General features: G+C 37.6%; 1 protein-coding gene across 1 annotated transcript in view; it reads left to right on the top strand.

The window, feature by feature from the left end:
* Positions 1–22,556, top strand: part of LOC127979027 (low-density lipoprotein receptor class A domain-containing protein 4) — a 78,883-nt gene that overhangs the window by 22,390 nt on the left and 33,937 nt on the right. The window contains exons 2-3 of the mRNA XM_052584129.1: positions 3,541–3,997; positions 12,375–12,512. Coding sequence (XP_052440089.1) covers positions 3,958–3,997; positions 12,375–12,512 — 178 coding nt within the window. The 5' untranslated portion in view covers positions 3,541–3,957. The remainder of the gene's footprint in view (positions 1–3,540; positions 3,998–12,374; positions 12,513–22,556) is intronic.

Here is a 22,556-nt window from a genome sequence, read left to right as displayed (position 1 = left end):
TATGTTTGATAAGTGAGACCTCTGATTGTAGTCCTTGAAAATCCCCAAAATAGTGCTTGAAAAGTCCTGGAAAGTCCTGGAATTTCATTATACAGTATCTGTACGAACCCTGATGTAATATGGGAAGTCTCTCATGTCATGGAAGATGGACCAACTTGACAACATTTGTTGTATCTTCAGCTTTGGGGTACCACAAGGTTCAGTACTTAGAACTATACTCTTCTCATTTTCACTCAGAGCTGTAGTGCATTCATTGCTTGTCATACAGTATGTTGCTTATTTTCAGCATGTCTCATTTACTCCTACCTGTCTCTACACCTTGTAGTGGATCTTGGCATGCCTTTCTGATATATATATCAAACTGGTTGCCGACTCATTTACCTTGAACGTAACTCTTCTTTTGAGCCAAGAACCACCCTCAACTCAATGGAAGGTCAATTACAGTCTTCTTTCCCAGTTTCCTGAAAACAGTCGGACTCACCCTAGACTTTGTTGACCACACTAAAACAACTGGCCATTCTCAATGCATTATGATCTGCCATTTTGCTTTTCTTTGCCATTGCTCTATTAAGCTCCTCGTCCAGGCAGTAGTTATATCATGGTGCAGCTAATACAACTCACTTCTTGTTGGCCTACTTGCGTCTTCCTAAAGCACCCCTGAGTGCATCCAGAATACCAGCACTTGACCTGTATTTAACCTCCATAAATTCTCTCATGTCAAGCCGTTGCTCAGGTCTGTACTTTGGCTCTCAGTAACTGCAAGAATTACATTCAAGTGTCTGATCTGCAATGCCAATGTCTAATTTACAACTTTGTCATTTAGTTTTATCCAGGGTGATTTAAAATACACCTGTAGCATCCTGAGAAGGGACTGTAGAAGGGTCGTCCTTCTTGAATCAACTCTTGGGGAATTTTAACCTGCAGTATTTTATGTTACCAGCCAAGATCTTTAAATATTAAGCTACATTATCCCAGTTGTGCTAATAGCCTGGTTCCCTATTACGGTCAAACATCTATCATCCATCTCTCTGTTCAGGTCTTGTTTTCACACATTGCGTGTTGGGTGTCCACACTGTGGCAGTAAGTGGAACGACGTGGGGGTTTGGGTGGAGGTTTCAACATATGTGATTGTGTGCACGCTTGTGTGTTGGCCCTCAGCCAAACTGCCTTTATCTGGCATGGTGGGAAGTTGTTAGATCGTTAATCAATGTCAGAAGAGCAATGTGCCCTATGGTGTTTCTTGTCTCAAAGGAAAGCGTTGCCATGTGGCTGTGTCATAATGGGAATGTACGGGCAGCCATTGACGGGAGAATGCAAGGATTAGTCAGTGTATTCTGTCAAAGCTGAGCCTCAAGATTCCTGTCTCACAGAACCTTTTGTTTGTCATTCAGTCATGACTAAAATGCATTTATATATCTCTTGGATAGCCTCAGCAATAGATGTGCTTTCTTGGCCTAGTTTCGAGGAACAAGACGTGGCCTGTAGAACAGATTTGTGGTCAGATGTACTGATATGAATGATTTGTGTGCTGCAAAGTGACATACCTAGTGTTTCTGTTCAAGGATTTCCGGATGGTTTCAGCTTCTCAAAAAGTTTAGAGAGTCACTTGAAACAGTAAGTTGCAGAAACGATGCAGATCAGTTCTTCACATTACTCTATATCAACTGCAGTTGTTGCTCTGAGGCCCTATCTTCCATTTTCAGTTCATCTCAGCGCACCGCGGCACACTGGCCGATCTCCAGAGAGATATATCCATCGCATAGAATGCTGACACAAGGAGGAACTGTCCTCAAGAAGAAGGAGAGAGGCGAGGGAGCGTCTTGGCTTGCGCATACTGGCTGATATCGGAGCTGTCAGTCAAACAATGAACTAACTCTGTTCTAGGGACAAAAAGAAAACTTCACTCACACTCCTCCTTCTTCCACATCCTTATCGCTATAAATCAACTCCACTGTTTTTTAAATCTGCGTACACAAATAGGTAGTCGTATTCTGCTCAGAGATTAATATATCTATATATATATATATATTTAAAACCAGTTGGTTTTCTCAACCCTGAGCTTTGTCTAATTTTGCAGGGTCATATTCACCAGACAGACATCTTTCGTAATGAGCATTCACATAGTTTTCTGTTTGAAAACATTTGAACTGAGTGCAGCAGAATGGAACAGAATGCAGAGGTCTCAAGATGCATTTGTAAAAGGACTACTGGAAGACTATTGTTAAACTTTGATAGCATTGATTTGGTCAGTCAGGTCATAGGGCCTTTTTTACGACCTGGTTTCAGCCTTTTCATATTGCTTTTATTGTCGCCACAGCCCTCTGCATTCAGATGGATGTCTGTCCATTGCTTTGCTTCTTGTGCTGTTTTTGTGCATTCATAAGGCTTCTAATTCTATTGTGCTTCACCTAAGCTGTTTCTGAATGTCAGAATGCACCTAATGAAACATGTCAGGTTGGGTTGGAGTGAACCTTAAACCAACTAGTCGTTAAAGGGGACATAACACACAGTTTTGCTCAATCTCATGTTAACCTTGAGAACCAGTAGTATTGCATCCTTCATATCTCCAAAGAGTCATAAGTTTGATGATATTTATAAAAGATACAGCTTTAAAATTCTCTCCGAAAGCAGCCGAGCTCCTGGAGGTGTGCCCTGGGCAGAGCTAAAGAGGCTTGAGCACTTGCGTGCCGATTGCCAGCAAAACACATAAATTTAATGCGGTTTCACTTACCACCCTGCAGTTCCGAATCATGACTGGGATCTTTTAGCGCTGGGACCGCTCCATCTTTCAGTTTCAAACGATGTGCAAATCCAGCATCAAACTGGGCCTTGTTTATAAAACATTCATCACTGAAATGATGGGAACAAACAAACACTTTCCGAAACTGCGAACCCAGGAGTGTATTTGGCATAGAAATACTGTCGTGTCAAAATTGTTTTTTGAAACTTTGCCATGTTTAGCATGAGAATCCAACTTTTTGCAATTTTGTAAATAACTCAGAAAGCATGAAATAGCATTAGACCCCTCTTCAGACAATTCTGAAAATATCCCTAGACTCTAGGGTCAATGTAACGTCGATGCAGACTCTTCCATAGATGTCTATAGAGTCTTTAGTTCCTAAGGGCTTGACTATCACATGGTGTGTTGATGGATAACAGCCAGCGAACCCAGACTGTCCAGAGCCTGACCTACACATATCCATATTATTTGCTTTGTCTTTTTGCTACATATTTTTACTTTTGCTAACATTGTTTTGGTTGCCTTTCTTGTTGAGGGGTCTTCTCTTCTCCCCTTTGTGTTTGAAGTGGAGATGATTTTACTTTCAGAGGTGTGCACGCCACCCCCAGTTATATTTTATCTCCAGACTTCAAAGTGCCACCCTGCTGTGTTTTTGCATCTGAACAAATAAAGAAGGTTGTTTCTCCAGTGTGGCCTTCCATATGGCTCTCTTCTGAAATGAACCAGCCGAGGGGAACGGGAATCACTTGTTCAAATATAATCGTGTTAACCAGTTTTCACCTTTTCTCTTTTCTCCACAGTTCTCCTAAGATGAAACTCGGCACTCCTGAAGAAGGATGACACCCCTGGCACATCGGATAGGACGGTGCCTGTGGGCATCTGTGTCACTCACATGCCAAGCCTGAAAAGTGGAAAGAAAGACAGTTCTAGCAGACACGTTGAACACTTCCAAGCTCTAGAGTGAAACTTTGCACAGTTGGCCATGGCTGCATTTCCATGGCTTGGAGGATAGTATCCCTCATTTAGTAAGCATTTATACCACAGTGAGTTTTTTTAACTGATCATTTAGCAAATCCAGCACTTCCTTGCCCAGAGGGTTTATAGAGTATCTGTCACACACAAGCTGAACCGGAGGATCCCAAATGGAGGTCACACAGCAACACTCTTTCTACCAGACTGGTTAAAGCTGCAGTCGAAAGCATTACTGCAAGGGCAGTATGCAGGCAGCTGACTACCCAGCCACAAATAATAACACAGGTAAGAATCACCTTGATAGGTGCCCTAAGTAAATTAAGTTTAGGTTTACACCTAATTTAATCAATTATACTTTCAGCTAAATGCTAAAATTGATGTACAATTGAAAATGAAGACTCTTCATCAATGATGACTTTCTATCTCCATCAGGCGGGTACTCATAGTTTCTCCAGTCATTTACTGTAATTTTTTCTTTTATATATCCACAATAATAATAATTTGGATAATAATAGCTCTATTCTTCTTTGTCCTATTACATTATTATTATTATGTTATTATTATTAATAACTAGTTGGGAAAATATATCTACTGTAATACTACTACTTATAATAATAATTATTATTACTATTATTAATAAATATGATGATAATAATTATAATAATATATAATATTTTTTTATATATATTGTCACCTAATGCTGCTGCTTCACCATCATCGTTTTCTTCTTATTATTATCTAAACATTAGCAGTACTATTATGATATTTCATCCTTCGCCAGGAGTCTGATTGGCAATCTGACCAATCGTAACACAAAATCTGCCATTCTGTCCCAAAAACAAACCAGACAGAAGAGTAGATTAATGTTGGTGGACTCTGGACTTCAAACGTTGTGTGTTTTGATGTTTTCCCGCGGTTGAAACAAGATACCTTCTGATGTTCATTCATGTTTATTTTGTGCTATAACTACTAGAGATGATGGGTTCATGTGCCGCTTGAACTGAGGCACTACAGGGATCTGTCATGACACATTAGATATAAGAGAAGTAAAACTGCTTATTTATTGTTTGAATTTCTTAAAAATGACAACATTTTAAAGTTGAGACTTGGGGAAAGAAGTGAGGCTGGAGTACCACTGGTACCCCTTTAAAAACGGCACATGATGCCCTGAGGGTGTTAGTATGAAGTCAAATCAATTACTTATTAACAAAAAGTTGCTTAGTTCACCTTTGTTTTGGAGAATACATGACTTTTAACTGCAAGGAGTCCTTATCATGTTGGTAGGGTTGTGTTTCAAAAGAATCACAAAAGAGACTGTTTTCAGAAAGTGAAACTTCTTCCTTTGTTTGGGGCTGGCTAAGTGCTGACACTGAAAATACTCCAGTATCCAGCTTTTAATATCAGATGTGGAATTTGAACTTGGACTGGAATTTGGACCCATACATCCAAAAATTCCTGAGAGACCTGAGGTAGAGGATATTGTTTTAACAACTGGATGGGCCCCAAGCTGAGCCGGGGTCACAATGTTCTGCTATTTTATTCATCATGGAGAGAAATGAAAAACCAGAACATTCTGTTCAAAAGCATGTGATGGGCTCTCCAGCTGAGGGGAAAGAGCGCCGGCCCACGGTCTCAGGCAACCTGTCAGTCAAACAAATCACAACAGAATGAAATGCTTCAACTAACGAAAAAACTAATTAACGGTTTGATGTTGGTTTGAAATTTAGCACAAAGAAAATGTCAAAATGCTTCTTCAAAATGCACCATAAAGGAAGTGACTTGTGTAGTTTCTTTGCGTTTAATTCGATCATGGCACATTAAGACACTTCGCTTCTAACACAGCTTTAGTTTATGCCTAAACATGCCAAATTTGAACAAATTTAACTGTGATTTTTTTTTATTTTTTATGAATAGATGATTACTTTTATCCCAGTTTTGTGGATTTCTTAGTTTTTTTTCTCAATTCATCGATTAAACGTTGCAGCTTGAACATTATTCAAAATATCTTCTTTTGTGTTCCATGCAAGAAGGAAAGTCAGGTTTGAATGTCGTAAGGGCGCGTAAATAATTACAGTACTTGCTTTCTGTAAACTGTTGAACTTAAGTTTAACTAAAATATTAAATAACCTTGGTTTACTGCTTTAAAATGTTTCAGAGAGACAATTCTAAAGCCTAGTCAAAGTAATTAGACAAATACTATAAAAACAACCCAAATATCATGTCATTTGTTAGATATATGTCTGTAGCATGTGAAGTTGCTTTTCATTTAATATCAATTTGAGCTCATTTCATCCCAATCAAAGAGATGTATGCTGCAGCTGTTTTTGTGTTGATATGATTTGATTTAATTTGCTCATGATTTTGCCTAGCAACAGAGAGCGAAGCTACTCAGTTTTGATGCTTGTGCTTGCTCACACACTCCACACACACATACACACACACAAGTAGTCTTTGTGGAGTATGAATTGTGTTGGTGTTTCATGGCAGAGGCGTTTTGAGTGTGGACAGCTTCCAAATCGATTCCCGTCATTTTGTGAGCCCACAGCACACAGGTTTGTGTATAGGGGCGGTTCGAAAAGGTTTGGGGAGTTTAAAGTGGGCTGAATGCTGGGGAATACGATGGTACTAAACAAGCGGGATAGGGGAGAGACAAAACAGTCGCTACCCACAATGTGTAACTCTGGTTATGTGTGCTTGTTTTAGGTTTTGAACCATGGCGGTGGACAGTCCTGTTTGAAAGCTCCAGTCTTAAATATTCCTTTTAAATCTGGCACTTTAAGTTACAGGCGTTTCAGAAATAGCTTAATAGTTTTCAACAACAAAAATAAAAGACCATCACACCTGCTATATGCAGTACAGCGTCTAGCCCTTGTCTGTTTTGCATTTTACTCAGAAATGTTAATAAAGTGAGAACATATTGCGACGGCTGCTCCGTCTCGCACTTTTTGACTCGGTTCTGCTACGCATGCACACTTAATTATCCGAGCTCAGCCGGCGGAGGTCATTCGCTTCTCACCACGACACACACCGCTCCCCCACAGTGTGCTGGGGAGTTTGGCGCAGAAGACTTTGCAGGCTTCCTCGCTCTTATTTTCTTTTCTTAATAAAGGTGCCAAGACCTGGAGGCGGTGACAGACACAGACTGAGGGAGAAAGACAGAGAGGGGAGTGTTGGAAGTGACAAAAGATATAGCGTGATGTGTGGGAGACGAGGTCCAAATAAGATTAAAGGTATTAAGAACAAAACTCATTTCGCAGCCTTCGCAGAAGTACACAAGACTTGTGTAATACAACAAGACGTGTTATCCAAAACCAGACGGAAAAGTATCAATCCATTTTAAGAAGCGAAATACAGTACACACTGATTCCTAATAAATTGATATGCAGTTTTTGAAGGTGGTGTGTGTGCTTTCAGTCGACTTTCTCCTGTGCCAGCTTAACATGCACAGGCAACTATCGGTAAGCCATTCGTAGGTTGATTTGCAAACACTGTGGTGCAATCAAACCATTGCATTATGTGTTTAAGGATCTTACCCAGCTTTACGTAGCAACTATTTTTACTATAACTAGTAATAATAGTCATTAAAAGTAGCACTTTAGCTAAGTGACCGATTCTCACTATTGATTATTAGCATGCCTATCAGGAGCATATTGGCTGTTTATTAGTACTAAATAAGCACATATTAATGCCTTATTGTGCATGATCAGATTTTAAATAATTTAACCCTGCTCCATACTTTGATTTAACACTATACTAACTATTAATAAACAGCAAAGAAGGAGTTTATTGAGACGGAAGTTGTTGTTAACAGTCAGTTAATTGTTCCTCAAACCGAAGTGTGACCTCGTCAATAAAGATTATACTGCGAGGGCCGTTAACTGCTTGAATCTGATTGGCTGACAGATGTTCTGGTGTGCAATTATATTTTAGAGAAACGCATTATATGACCATATCACTTCGCTGAATGATTTGAGTATTTGAGTAGTTCAAAGGGAGCCAGTCCTCCAACAAAAAACGACCATATAGGTCGTTTGTGCAAGCATTTATTACGACCTATATTTACGTTTTAAAGTTAAGCGCCCTCTAGCGGGCATAAAAATAATGACAGTATCGCGTTGCGTCTGTCGTCATGAATTGACGTATAACGTCATTACCAATCAAAACACATGTTTATTTAAATGCAATGTGTGGGCGTTTTACACCGATCTCACAGTATTTCCTACATATTTTACTACTGTAGGTGGCTTATTCGTTCGAATGACCACACCTAACCCCACCCCTAAACCTAACCGTCACAGAAATCATGCTAAATTATGATTTATTGAGCATATACATTTTCATGCACGTCCCTTCCCTGGGATCGAACCCATGATAGCATGATTACTTATCAAGGTATAACGCAATAATCTACTAACTGAGCTACACGAAACGCAAACCAGAGGGAAAATAAAAGAGTACAAAACATTAATATGAAAACGACCTTTTGCCGATAGGGATGCAATTGTAGTATACGATCAGATGGGTCGTATTTCAGGGATTTGGACAAACGACCTATACAAGCGTATTGATTGGAGGACAGGTTGTTCAACGGTCCTAAAACAGCAAAAGAACCAAAACACACAATGACACTTGCCAAAGAAAAATATTGAGAATATAATATATATCAGGCCTTTCAGGCTATTGGTTAAAGGGTTAACTATCAGTCATTCAGCTATTTAGGGTGTTTTTACACTTGTAGTTTGGTTCTTGGTTCTTTTGGTCATTGTTTAAAGGGTTACAGTAGCTCACCCAAAAACGAAAATTACCCATGTTTTACTCACCCTTGAGGCATCCTTGTGTATATGACTTTCTTTGACTGCATTCGTCTTGAGGGAGTAAAACATAGGCTAATAATTGTTTTTTGGGTGAACTAACCCTTCAAGGCTACTACTCAATGCAGCCTTTCTTTAATTGTTATAGTTAATTTAATGCCACTTAACATTAACGTAGTAAAGTTTACAACATCAATAGCAAATTATTTGAGACATTTTTATTTTGGTGATGCACTTGATATTCACCTTCAGCCTCTGCATCCAAGTCAGAAAGTCTCAAAAGTGGACTTCGGAAGTGCTTCAGGATAGGAGTAGCCCAGTATTTAATAAAACACCCACTTTTCATGATCCAGCCAGTCCTGCCATTCATGAACTTTTCTGGTAACACTTTACAAAAAGGAAGACATATTCACTATTAATGAATTTCTACAATTCATTTCTACTTTGCTCCTAATCGATAGTAAAGAAGGCAGTGGCAGTAATGATGTTTAGGTATTGAGATCTAGAATATGGTTTTGCAGAATGAGACCAATTGCAGAATTAATATGTGCTCCGTAAGTATTAATAAACAGATAATATGCACGCTAATGAGCAATAGTGTTCCTCAGTCTTAATTCCTTAAGCGTTACCATTTGTCTTGTTGATAATCCTGTTTGACTGTATGGTCACATTATGGAAATAAATTGGGTGATGAATGCAGTTTCATTATGTCAAGTGGAAAATGAAGACAAAAAAAGACAACAAACCACAGTCATGAACCGCTCACACACTTGGCCTGAATTGCCCGCGGACTCCAAATCCCAGGTGCGGGTTAAATTTAGGCACTGAGGCTTCTCTCAGACCCATCCACCCCATGATCCCCTTCGGCTGACAGGCTGCACACAGATGGCCCTGTCTGACTGCTTCAGGGGAGCGCAGGGCAGGTGACATCAACAGCCGGACCAGGGAGGAGAACCCAGACACACGGGGTGGTTCGAGGTCTTATCAGGCTCGGATGAGTCATGAGAATGACAGGCGATTGTGCGACGAGCGGCCGAGGACATGGAGAGCGGTCAGAGAGCATCAGAAAGGGTGCAGGACAAAAACACTGCTGCATCAGACACACTGACAAATGACCTAAAGCACAGTCTGAAGAAACAGCAAATAATGTTGAATTAAACATGAAATTCTGAAGTTGAAAGACTGAAATATTTTCTTATAAAATGTACTTTTTTTGCAGTAAATTTGTAAAGGGTTATCTATATCTGAACTGCTTGATTGCTTGTATCATAGCAAAATATAAACTATATTATTCCCCAATATTAATAGGAATGCAACTGTAAGGCATGAAGATACAGAGATACTGTAAACATAAACATAATGATTTTCTGTAAAGCTGCTTTGAAATGATGAGTATTGTGGAAAGCACTATACAAATCAATTTACTTTAATTGTTTAATTGTTTTTAGCATGGTAGGTGAAGAAATTGGAAAAATCATATATATTTACATAGAAACGTGTGAACGGCAGCATAAAGTCTGCCCACTTAGAAAGAGACTGTCTGACTCAAATATAAAGCAATAGACAACAAGTTTTTTTTTTTTTTTTAATTACATTTTTGGTGCGGATAAATCTGAAATGGAAAAATATTGGACTGGAAAGAAAAATCAATGGCGAGGCCATCGTCATTCAGTTCTGTGAGAATGCAGTTCTGTTCATGTGTATTTAGTGCGCTTCAAGTGCCTCAAAAAAACTCTTTCAAACATGTTTGTTCAGAAATTGTAAAAATCCGCAATGTCTGCATGGCTCAGGTCTTGCTCTACATTTGTAGATCATCCTGAAGTTGAGTGACACCTGGCTGTCTGCGCGTGGCAGCATCGTCTGTCCTCAAGCAGATGCACAAGTGTGTTTAAGTTTGTTTGGGCGTTGTGTAGAGACTGACGTCTCATTTCCCCTGCTGGTGATCAAATCTGCGATTAACGCCACAGACGAGACAGCGGCTGGAGAACTGCCTGAAACGAGGCACTGTAATGGCTCTGAAGTCAATGTTTTATAGATGTTATGTCATCGGGTGCGGCGTCAGGTCACGCATCATGAGTCTGGGGAGATTAGAGACCCGTTAAACTCCATCACAACAGCCCTGTCCTCTTTTACGAACAGCTGACTCATATGTTCCCTTCCTCTGGATCTTTTAAGGGCACCTGACTAGCAAAGCACTTTTGTTGTTACAATCGGAGGGAGAAATTAAGAAGGCTTTTACAATTAAAGGACATTTTTTTGTCTTTATTTAATCTGACATTTTATCCTTTAAGTGGTGTTGATGTATTCCTTAAAGAAACAGTTCACAAAAAATATAAACTGTCATCTTTTACTCACTCTGATGTGATTTCACAAAAGGAGATGTTTTGCAGAATATTTGAGCTGCTCTTTTCCATGCAACAACACTGACACACGTTCTTAGGCTTTCAAAAAGAATGTTAAAAAACCACCATAAAAGTACCATGATTTACAGCTATTAATGACTTAAATGTGAGCCTGTTCCATTGTTATTATTAACTAAAGGTAAAACTATTAAAAAACATTTTCATCAATTGAAAGCTAAAATAAGGAAAGAAATACTAGAATTTAAACTAGAAAAATTGTCTTGGCAGCTAACTGAAATGAAATGATTGTAAGTATTACAAATACTAAAACTAAAAACGAAATAAAAAATAAATAAAAAGAAAAATAGAATTTTATAAAATATATATATAAATAAAATGGTGACTAAAAGTTACATTAAAACTGAAAATGTAAAAAATAAAGACTAATTGATAATGTTAAATACTATATCAATATAATTATATAAATAATACTAAAATAATGCTGGTTCATCACATAAAGCGTGTAATATAGCACAGAAGCCATACAGACAATTTATCTTGTTTAATATTTGCATTGCTACAGATTTATCCATCACATTATTTACATTATTTATTTTAATTTTATTTCTGTCATCAAAAAGTAATGATTTGCACTGGCATAAAATGAGTTTAAGTTGAAATATACAATTACTAAAACTAAAATAAATGAATAAAAATTCATATGTTTTAATACTATAGTATTTTAATTATATGAATAAACACTTGTCTGTTCATCACATAAAGCATGTAATATAGTGCACAGGCCTTTCTTTACATTTACATTACTACAGATATATTAGCAAATTATTATATTAATAAAAATGATACATTCTCCAAAACATTATGCTTACATTAACGATGTGTAAATGATTCTGACTTTCAGCATAAATTCTGGTCTACTTTTTATGCTGTTGCAGTTCATTTGGCCAAAGAACCGCCCACTTAGACAGGAAGTGTCCATCTGACTGACATGTGAAGCAACCAACCGCAGTTTGTTTACAGGGTGTTTTGGAAACACTCATCTATAATAGATGATACCACATCGGCAAGCTGAAGAAGTCATTAAAAACCTGGGCACTTTGAATAACATAAATTGTTTGGAAGCCAGCCAGTCAGATTGAAGCTTGCGGTTTTAGCCAGCTGTTGCCATTTCTGTGTGCAATATCCATCAGACGGGCCGTGAGCGGTCCATGGGCGTACCGTCTGAGGTTTAGACTAGTCTTAGAGTAACTGGGTAAAAATGTTTCACATGCTCTATAAAGTTTTGAAATATCTGTTCATCTCAGCACTCCACCCAAAGCCAAGTTGTAATAGCTATTTTCCTGCATGTGGTGCATTGCATCAACTTGCATATGCTTAATTATTCAGTCTGTCTGGTATGTGATGCCTTCAGTTGTGTAATAGTGCCGCATTGTGTCATAACAATCCTAAGCATCCACCTTTGATGCATTTCTCTCTGTCTTTCTGCAGAGTGCAAGTTCCACTGCACCAATGGCAGATGTCTGAAACTTCTCTCGCTGATTTGCAATCATCTGAATGAATGTGGAGACAACAGTGATGAGGAACACTGTCCTGCTTCTGTACCTCCACCTCCAGACACCATCCAGTGTAAGTCCATCCACCCACCTCTGTCTCAACGCCACATCTGCATCTCTTGACAGGTGATATTGCATCAGTGTTGGGGAAGATACTGTAGAAAACTACTCGGCTACAGTCAAGATACTGTTTAGAATAAATATAACCAAATATTGCTGCATAGGTCAGTTAGCGTCTTTAAATTCAGTAATTAGCCTATTAGATTATGTGGTTCACTGTAATTACAGTATGTGGCATAAAGAACTGAAACAAATAAAATTTACACTAATTTATTCACCATTATGGGGAACCTGTGGTAAAAATGTCACTAAAATGAGCAAAAATGTCCCACAAATTCGAAATAAATGGGCAAAAATTTATTCATACATTTAAATCTGCATACATTGCATCTGATTGCTTTTACGCATAGTTTTTTTTTATTGACAAAACTGCTTTGTATCATTTTATTGCAGTCCTAGGAGTTTTTTTTTTTTTTTCAAATGTATATCTAATTTTAAAAAGTCTGTTGTCATTGAAAGTGAAAGTGAAGTGACATTCAGCCAAGTATGGTGACCCATACTCAGAATTTGTGCTCTGCATTTAACCCATCCGAAATGCACACACACAGAGCAGTGAACACACACACACACACACACACACTGTGAGCACACACCCGGAGCAGTGGGCAGCCATTTATGCTGCGGCGCCCGGGGAGCAGTTGGGGGTTCGATGCCTTGCTCAAGGGCACCTAAGTCGTGGTATTGAAGGTGGAGAGAGAGAGCTGTTCGTGCACTACCCCCACCCACAATTCCGTCCGGCCCGAGACTAGAACTCACAACCCTTCGATTGGGAGTCCAACCCTCTAACCATTAGGCCACGACTTCCCCAACCTGTTACCAACCAGAAGACGTGCAGACGGATGTTGTGGTTCATCACTTCTGTGTGGTTAGTGACGAGTGCAGAGAGACAAAAAACAAATAGTAATTTTTTAATTTCACTTCGATTGGATTATTCTGAAAGAACAGAGTCACATGCACCTAGGATGCTTCGAGGGTGACTATTTTTGGGTGAACTTACCCTTTAACAATTCCAGTCGGCAAATATTAAATGAATCAGACTCATGCTACCGGTGAGCAACAGTCTACTGGAGAGTTTGATTAACATCACAATCGGTTGCAAGGCTGGGTGTGCATTATAAATCTGACATAAAAATAGAAATACAACACGTAGCTGTTGTAAAAAAATGGCTTGTTACTGGAAAAGCTGCTCTGTTTTGAAAACAGCTGAAACTGCTGTGACTGTAGTTTGTGGTGTCACCCAGATCTCTTCGCTGTGTGTTCTGTGCTGTTGTCTTTGCTGATCCGTCCTGTTTTATTGATATTTTGTTCAGCATTATGCCACAAAATGCCGCGTGGTGCAGTTATCTTACCACAGTTCTGCTAGAAAAACATACTGAGCACAAGTGTGAGAATGAATACAGTTCATTAGCATAACTGTAGATGATATTGCAGACTTGGTGCATTAAAACTGGATTTCAGTTGATGTGCATAATGAAACTGGCTTATCAGTCAGATTTGAGAGAGAGAAGTGTTCATTATTACTGGAAATATTTATTGCTTTAGATAATCATTCATCTGTCAAGTTTAATTCTGGTTTAATCAAACATTACTCCACAGTGTGCTTGGGGCTCTCCATCAGATAGTGTAGAATTTAAAGTATGTAATGTATACTATGTGTGCAAACTGTTTTAAAATATGAGCTAAAGGTTGCAATACTAGCAGAAGAGCATTTCAAATAACCAAAGTTACCAAACCACAAACTAAGCACGACAGAGGTTAAAATGCGCTCAAACACACACATTCCTTCCTCTAAATATGTCAACATTCAAGTCTACTAAACATTTTTTCTGTGATTAAATTAAAGCAATAAGCCCCAAGAAGCTGTGGTTTACAGTGAAACAGCTAAGGAGCGTTGTTAGCCGTTATTTGGGTTGCTAGGATCATTTTTATAACAAATCATTTTATTAATGTGATTGCGCAGTATGTTGTCGAACGTTTAACACTGCAATAAAATGAAGTCATTCACTTGCTGCGATGCATTGTTTTAAAATCGTGATATTCTTGCATTTTAAGAATATAATATAAATTATAGTAAAATTTACACAACTGTTGAAAAGTTTGGGTTCGGTATAGTTTATTTATTTATTTTTTAAATAAGTAGCTATTCATGCACACTCAAGACTGCATTTATTTTATAGAAAATACAGTAGATTAGAAATGATTGTGAAATAATATTATAATTAAAGTAACTTTTATATTTAAAAAGTTATATTATATCTATAAAATGTATTAATTCCTGATCAAAGCTGAATTTTAAGCATCATTACTACAGTCTTCAGTGATCCTTCACATGATCCTCCAGAAATCAGTCTAATATGCTGAATACAATTGTTTTTGCTGCTTAATATTTTTATACAAGCATGATTTTCAATATTTGTTATGAGTGGAAATTTTAACAGCAGTAATTTAAAATCTTTTGTAGCAATCGTCTTTTGATCATTGAAATACAAATTTGTTAAAAACTGTTGTTTCATTAGCGGTTATTAGCACTTTAGATAACCACTTTGTACTGAGCTGTCTTTGTGTTTAGCGTTTTCTTTTCTCAGTTTAAAAGTTGAATTCATCTTTATATTTGACTCAGCATCCGCATCAGTGTTAGATTGGTTGTTGGTCAAGGCTGAACTTTCTGTCGCGTTATCCTTTAATAGGAAAACTGCATTTGTGTGTTTAACAGGAGCTTTTACCGAATCTGTAGTTGTTTGTATGACCTTCCCCTTCCACCCATAGGTGTGTGAATCTGAGGACGCTGTTCGAAGATGAATTTGTGTGCTTTAGCTCTCTCTTCTGTCTGTGCACACACACAAACACAAACTCTTTCTTGCTTGATGTCAGTCATCTTACAAGGCCAGTTAACATGAAAGCATCCAGACATACGGTTAACTCTTTTAAACTTCAACAAATGTGTTCAAGGTTCACTTTTAGGAGTGGAATTAGCTGTTTTTTATCCAACAGTGCTGTCCACTCCATATTCTATTGAGCTCTGCTTCACTTTATCGCATCGCCTCGGTCATTTATGTCTTTGAAAGTCGTGGAGTTTGTTTCTTCACAGGAACAGATAGAGATAAATGTAAAATGACAGGGCATGTTCAGCAATGGATGCTCTGCAGTGAATGGGTGCCGTCAGAATGAGAGTCCAAACAGCTGATAAAAACATTACAGTAATCCACTCCAGTCCATCAGTTGATGTCTTGTGAAATAGTGAAAAGTTACAGTTTTTGTAAAAAGTGCTTGATCTGTGCATACTTCTCTCCTGATTCATATGAGACGGCTTTTTCCCTGGAGAAAACAATATGGATTATAGATTAGTTTTGAAGCTAAAATACCTTAAGGATGGATTTGTTTCTTACAAACATGCATCTTTTCACTTTAATTGTTGAACTGGAGTGGTGTGGATACTTGTGGATTATTATGGTGTTTTTATCAGCTGTTTAGACTCTCGTTCTGACGGCACCCATTCACTGCACAGCATCCATCAGTGAGCAAATGATGCAATACTAAATTTTTCCAAATCTGCTGGCAAGTACATTTACAGTAATATTTTTATTTTTTGGGTAAACTATTCCTTTAATGATCTTGTTTCATTTCATATTAACTAGGACAATTAAAGTGGTTCTTTCGTTTGTTTTACAAAGTTTTCTACCCACATTTTTTGTGCAGTTTAGCTTTTATTGGCCATGTCCACTTCCTCCCTCTTTCTCATTCCCCAGCAGTCATCTCTTCATGAACACTCCCCACGTTAGGATTGCTCGGTTTCGTGTGCTTTATTTAACATGCTTTTTTCTATTTTTTCCCTGCTGTCTGCTGAACAAGGGCCACTCTTTACCGATGGAACAGGTCCAACTGCTGCACTTAAAATATTTAGCAGTCTGGGCCGCATGTTAATGAAAGCGTCTGCGGCTGGCTGCTATTTTAGAGACACCTGTGTGCGGCGTGATTGATTTTCAGAGGCTGAGGAGTGCTGATTTTTGTGTCGAGAAAGAGACAGCGAGCGAGAGAGACCCAGAGGAAGCTGAACGAGAGATGGGGGGCGGGTAAAAATGATTTCAATTCTAATGGCCACGGCGGTAGCGTAGCGCTCGCTCAGACAGATGGATCATGAATATGGTCTAGACGCTTGGTGTCTGGGTGAGTCAGGGGGCCCTGTACGAGAGGGGTCTTCACACTACCCCACCCCCACAACACACACGCACACACACACACACACACACACACACACACACACACACTGTGAGTGGAGAAAATGAAAGGGTTTTGAGGCAGAAAATAAAAGTTTGTTATCATATGCTCATCAGACAGACTGGAGAAGGAGGAGACTCTCAATATCACATGGGTTTTGGGTTCACACGGTGGAAACAGACGATATGAAATGGTTGTTAAACAACGTCATTGTTAACCATTCTGGCATTATTATTATTATTTTTATTATTTTCTTCATGTCATTCCAAATTTTATTCCCAGAATACAAAATAACACACACACACACACATATTTATGATATGTTTATATAATATTAATTTTTTCTAAATTATTTTTATTATTTTGGGGTGAACTATCACTTTACATATCCTTTAATTATTAAACAAACATATGGAATAATGTTTTCTTCTCACCACGGCTGCATTTATTTAATCAAAAATACAGTTAAAAGAGTAATATTGTTAAATATTATTACAATTTAAAACAATTGTTTTAAAATGTGATTTATATTTTAATATTCGGCATCACTACTCCAGTCTTCAGAATCACATGATCCTTTAGAAATCATTATAATATGCCGATTTGCTGCTTAAAAAAACATTTTTATTATCTTGATGTGGAAACTGTGGTACACTAACCATTTGAAAAAGAAAAAAGGATGCATTCAATTGAAAGTTACAGTACAGGCATTTGTAATGCTACAAAAAATTTTACAAGTTTCCACAAAAATATCAAGTAGCAAACACTGTTTTCACCATTGATAATAATAAGAACCATTATTATTAATTGAGAGCCAATAATAACTGTTAATATTGGAGCAGTATATGAGACTGATTTCTGAAGATCATGTGACACTGAAGACTGGACAAATGATGCTGAAAATACAGCTTTCATCACAGAAATAAATTACAGTTTAAAATTATATGACAATAGAAAGCAGTTATTTAAAATTGCAATAATATTTAATAATTAAAATGTTTTACTGTAAATTTTTGAACGAATAAATGTAGTCTTAATGAACAAAAGAGACTTCTGTCAAAACCGTGAACAATCCTAAATTATTCCAGACTTTTGAACTGTAGTGTAGGTGACATATGACAAGTTTCCACCATCAAATAAAAACAGACAGACAGTCAGTGAGTGCACACAGTCCACAAAAATGTGTTAATGCTAATTATTGACTGATGGAGGACTTGGGACCGAGATAAATGTGTGTGTGTGTGTGTGTGTCTGTGTGAGAGAGGGTGAAAGGTGCTGACGGCTGCTGAGGTGGAAAATCTACAGTGACTCAATTAGTCTGGGTGCTTTTCCTGCTCAACATGACCTTCCCACAGAACTATGTGTGTGATATTGACATACTCCTTACACTCAAACAGAGGTTGGATTCCAGCGGTGAAGTGTCTTTGGGGTCAGAGGTCACTGTCACAGGGCTTTAGAGAATTGCTAGGTTCCAAAGGTACATAATATAACATGCACTGGCATAGTGCATAGCACACAAGTATGTACACTACCTGTAGTTCAAACTGTAGTCAAAGCAGCTAGTGTCTGGAGACAGTTTGATCTCGTCTCTGGCTTCACTTCTAAACACATTTATACAACATATACTTTATCACTGCTATGGTGCAATAAACATCTTCATCGAGATTTTTAGTGTCCTTTTTCTTACATTTATTATCATACCTGATTTCTGTTTAATAGCAGTTAAGCTTTTAAGATTTATAGAGTTTCTAGAATATTTAATTGTTCATATCTTGTTATCTTTTGGCAATTTACTAAATAGTTGCAAGCAATGTGTGTTTATCAGCAAATTACAATGGAATACGATGCAAATCATTCAGTCATACCCTTGTGAAATAGAAGTTTTGTGCACTTTTGAACTGATTGTGCACTTGTAGTTTACTTCAAATCTTAAAAACGTATTTAAAAAAAAAACTGTACTTGCAGATAATAATATTAATGAAATAAAAGATAGCAAAAAAAAGATAGAGACACTTTCACCACTATGTAAAACACACAAAAAGACTTTTAAAAAAAGTGCACATCACAATAATGCCTAATTAAAATGTTACATTAAAAAGTTTAGCATTTTTGAATAATGTCTTGTTGTGCTTTATTTGAAGACGTATTTATTTCAATTTGCTGACTAAAATAATAAAGCACATGTAAAGAAACTTCATTAATTTGAACTGTATTGTGTTTTTAATATTACATTTAAAGTAAATTTATTTTAAATCGCGACTTCCTTTAAAAATGTATAATTGAAAATATATTTGAATAAAGAAATGCAAGTTTTAATAGAATTTACGTTGAGGTATATTTAAGTTTTAGTACTGTTGGTACAATAGGCAGTACCATTTAACCTTATTTAAAAAATCAATAGAAATATTTTTTTGAAATTACATAAAAAGATGTACCGTATTTTTCGGATTATAAATCGCACCTGAGTATAAGTCGCATCAGTCCAAAAATACGTCATGATGAGGAAAAAAAAAATATATGAGTTGCACTGGACTATAAGTCGCATTTATTTAGAACCAAGAACCAAGAGAAAACGTTACCGTCTCTTACTCTGTTTTCAGTGTAGACTACAGGAGGCTGTAGACGGTAATGTTTTCTCTTGGTTCATTTCTTTTGGTTCATTTCTCTTGGTTCATGTCAAATTAATTTTGATAAATAAGTCACACCTGACTATAAGTCGCAGGACCAGCCAAACTATGAAAAAAGTGTGACTTTATAGTCCGGAAAATACGGTATATAAGTCCCACTTAAGTGGGTCAAAAACAACCTGAAGTTCAGCTAATTCCATTTGGTATAAATTAAAACGAATATATTTTAATTGCAATAAAGTGTCAAAACAGTCCGTGCAGTTTTCACGTATATTATTTTTAAGCTGCAGTCTGTACGTTTTTTTTTTTTTCTGTGTGTGTGTGTTAAAAATGATCAGAGCGAAAATGATCTTTTTTCCTCAGTTGGTCAGAACAAAAGTAGCAGTCTTGTTACTTGTTCAGACGATATGTCTTACAGATTCAGGCAATATCTGGTGAAAATTCTCATTTGGGTCATACTTCCAAGACGTAGGCTAGAATCTGTGATTCTGAAGTACAGTGAATATCCAGTCTGGTGCGGTGACTGACAGCCACACATTCACCTCAAAACATTAGATTAATCCGTGCCCAATGCACAACCCATGCAAAGAAGATAATTCTGCAAATATCTCTAATTGCAGGTTTCAAACTGAGATGGCGACAAAGAGGCAAAACTTTAAAATAGCATTATTTCTGTAATAAGTCCTAATTAAAAACATGTACTTTTACACAAGGGTAATGTAGAGTTAGAACCGTTTAACACACATTTACTCCCATTAATAATCTGCTGTGTCATTAGTTGAACTGTTTCAGCACAAAAACACTGTCTTAATATGGCACTCATGTCGTAAGATGCTGAAAAAACAACAGTGACTAAAGACATCTTTCTTCTGCATGTGTAAGTGGACTAACAATTGAAAAATAGCACAGATGGAACACAAGAATGTGCCCTGTGTTAGCTGAGGAGAGCATCTGTGGCCAATTTTCCATAATGTATGATCAGTCTTTACTGTATTATCCTATAGGGAACTTTGGCAGGTGGAAATATGATGATGGTGTGGTGCAGAGACAAACAAAAAGAATCAAAGCATCGGGTCTGTCTGTGGGGTGCTATTGGAGTGAATTGAATTGCACTGTCACTGTGTTCTGTCTGTCTGCTGTGCGCAAACAAAAAACACTCATGTCCTGATCCCTGCAGCCTGCGGAGAGCAAGAGGATTTGTGTGCTTTAGAAAGAATCATCCCAAAATATAAGACAATATTAAACATACAGTACAGAACACAAGGGAAGCTAAAACCAACTAATCAAATCAAATCATCGTCTCTTTTGCATTTGCAGTCTCTTAAGTGCAGGGAGAGGTTCAGAAAAATATTGTGAGATGAAAACACGTTTCAAGATGTCTGCCTGTTGTTTGTCAGTCCGGTGGAGTCGGCCCTTAAATATTTTGTGCTCCCTCCCTCTGGCAGTTGTGTGTTCATGTGTTTGGGGAAGGAAGTGAGTGTGTCGATGGTGAAGTGCACACTACCACCCTCTCTCTCTCTCTGCAGCAAACCCCAAAACAGTCAGAGACACCGCATCAGCAACAGGAGGGACGGCAGACTGCAGATACTTGGTTTTAAAGCTAGAGTCTGCCTCGAAACCTCCGCTTTTGGTTTAGCATGTGACTGTTTGGAAGTTATCTAATCTCACATGGGACGAATGAAACGGAACGCTTTCATAGAATAAATAAAGTTTTTAAAGGAACGTCATAGTCATCGGTTCATGAGATGAAGGAAGAGAGAGTGTATTTTCTGTGTAAGAAATAAGAACGTTCCTGCAGCTATCAACTGATCTTTGGTTGTGCTCTGTCTGATATCTCCTATCAGCACTTATTCGGATGAGATCAGTCTTCTAAATGATGTTTGCTATAGTGATTCGGACAGGATTAGCATCTCTGTAGCTGTTGCAAAGGCGGAAGTGTCATATGCTCTGAATGCATGCATTTATATGTGATTTAATTGACGCACTTTCTACCCGAAGATCATTTATTAGTGTTTTCTCTGAAAAATTCCTACCAGTTAAATTTTTTTTATTTGCATTTATCCATCCATGGAAAAAGAAAGACATCAGTTCACATTGTGCTGGATAAAATTCTACATTTTTTTCATTCTGCTCTCTTTTCTTCTGTCTCACTCTTTAGCGCAGAAGTAATGGGAGTCAAGGAGATGTGTCCTGATCTGAGGTCACAATCATGTGGCAGAAGCTCTAAAGGTTGCTAAAAGCCAGACGAGACAGTCAGTAAGGACAAACCTGGGCGTATGTTTTCCCCGATGGATTGCGCGTGGCTTTTTTGCAAATGGTTTTACTTACCACGAGTGTCCTGTGAGGAGTGAGACAAAGCGTGAGAAAGCTGCAGATGCTTAGACTACTCTCTTAGAAAATTTGTAAGAACAGGGCCCAGTGTACTGTGTTAATATGAAGGAATTTGTTGTATTGATTTTCCATTCACAGGTGTTTTACCATATTTTGCATCATGCATTATATCGTGTTGTGTTTTAGGGCTGAAGGAAAGGTCTATAAACTTAATGGATAATGTCCTTGCAGAATTTTTTAATTTAAATGTTTGTATATATATATATATATATATATATTCATATAGTGTATAGCCTACATGTCTGTAAGTGACCCAAGAGTTCAGGCCTGTAGTTTCCCATCTGTTTTCCCCCTCTGCTCTTGTAGGAAGTTGTGTAATGTTTTGTCTGGTTCTGAGTGTTTGGGTTTTTCTCTGGGATGGGCAAAGGAAAACATGTACAAGCTAAAAATGCATATGTCACTTACAAAGTTAACAGGGCTGTGCACCATTCAGAGTTTAACTGAGAATACCTTTTTTTTTATTATTGAATGGTTTAAATTTAATCTTAAGTAAAATTAAAATGGAAAGCAATTCCAATTAAACATTTTAAACAAAAAAGGAGAGTTTGTCAAAATAAACTTGAATGTTGACTAAAAGGCTTATCTGAATATTTAAAAGAATAAATGGATGGATGGATGAACGCATCGATGGATAGATACATATGTAGATTTATTGATGATGGATAGATACATGAAGAGTTGGATGGATACGTGGGTAAATCATTGACAGATGGATGGATGGATAAAGGATGTGTGGATGAAAAGATGGATGGATGAATGAATGG

The sequence above is a fragment of the Carassius gibelio genome, chromosome B19 (genome assembly GCF_023724105.1).
Source record: "Carassius gibelio isolate Cgi1373 ecotype wild population from Czech Republic chromosome B19, carGib1.2-hapl.c, whole genome shotgun sequence".
Classification (NCBI taxonomy): Eukaryota; Metazoa; Chordata; class Actinopteri; order Cypriniformes; family Cyprinidae; genus Carassius; species Carassius gibelio.
Note: the sequence above shows the minus strand (reverse complement) of the source record. Positions and strands in the feature narration are given on the sequence as shown.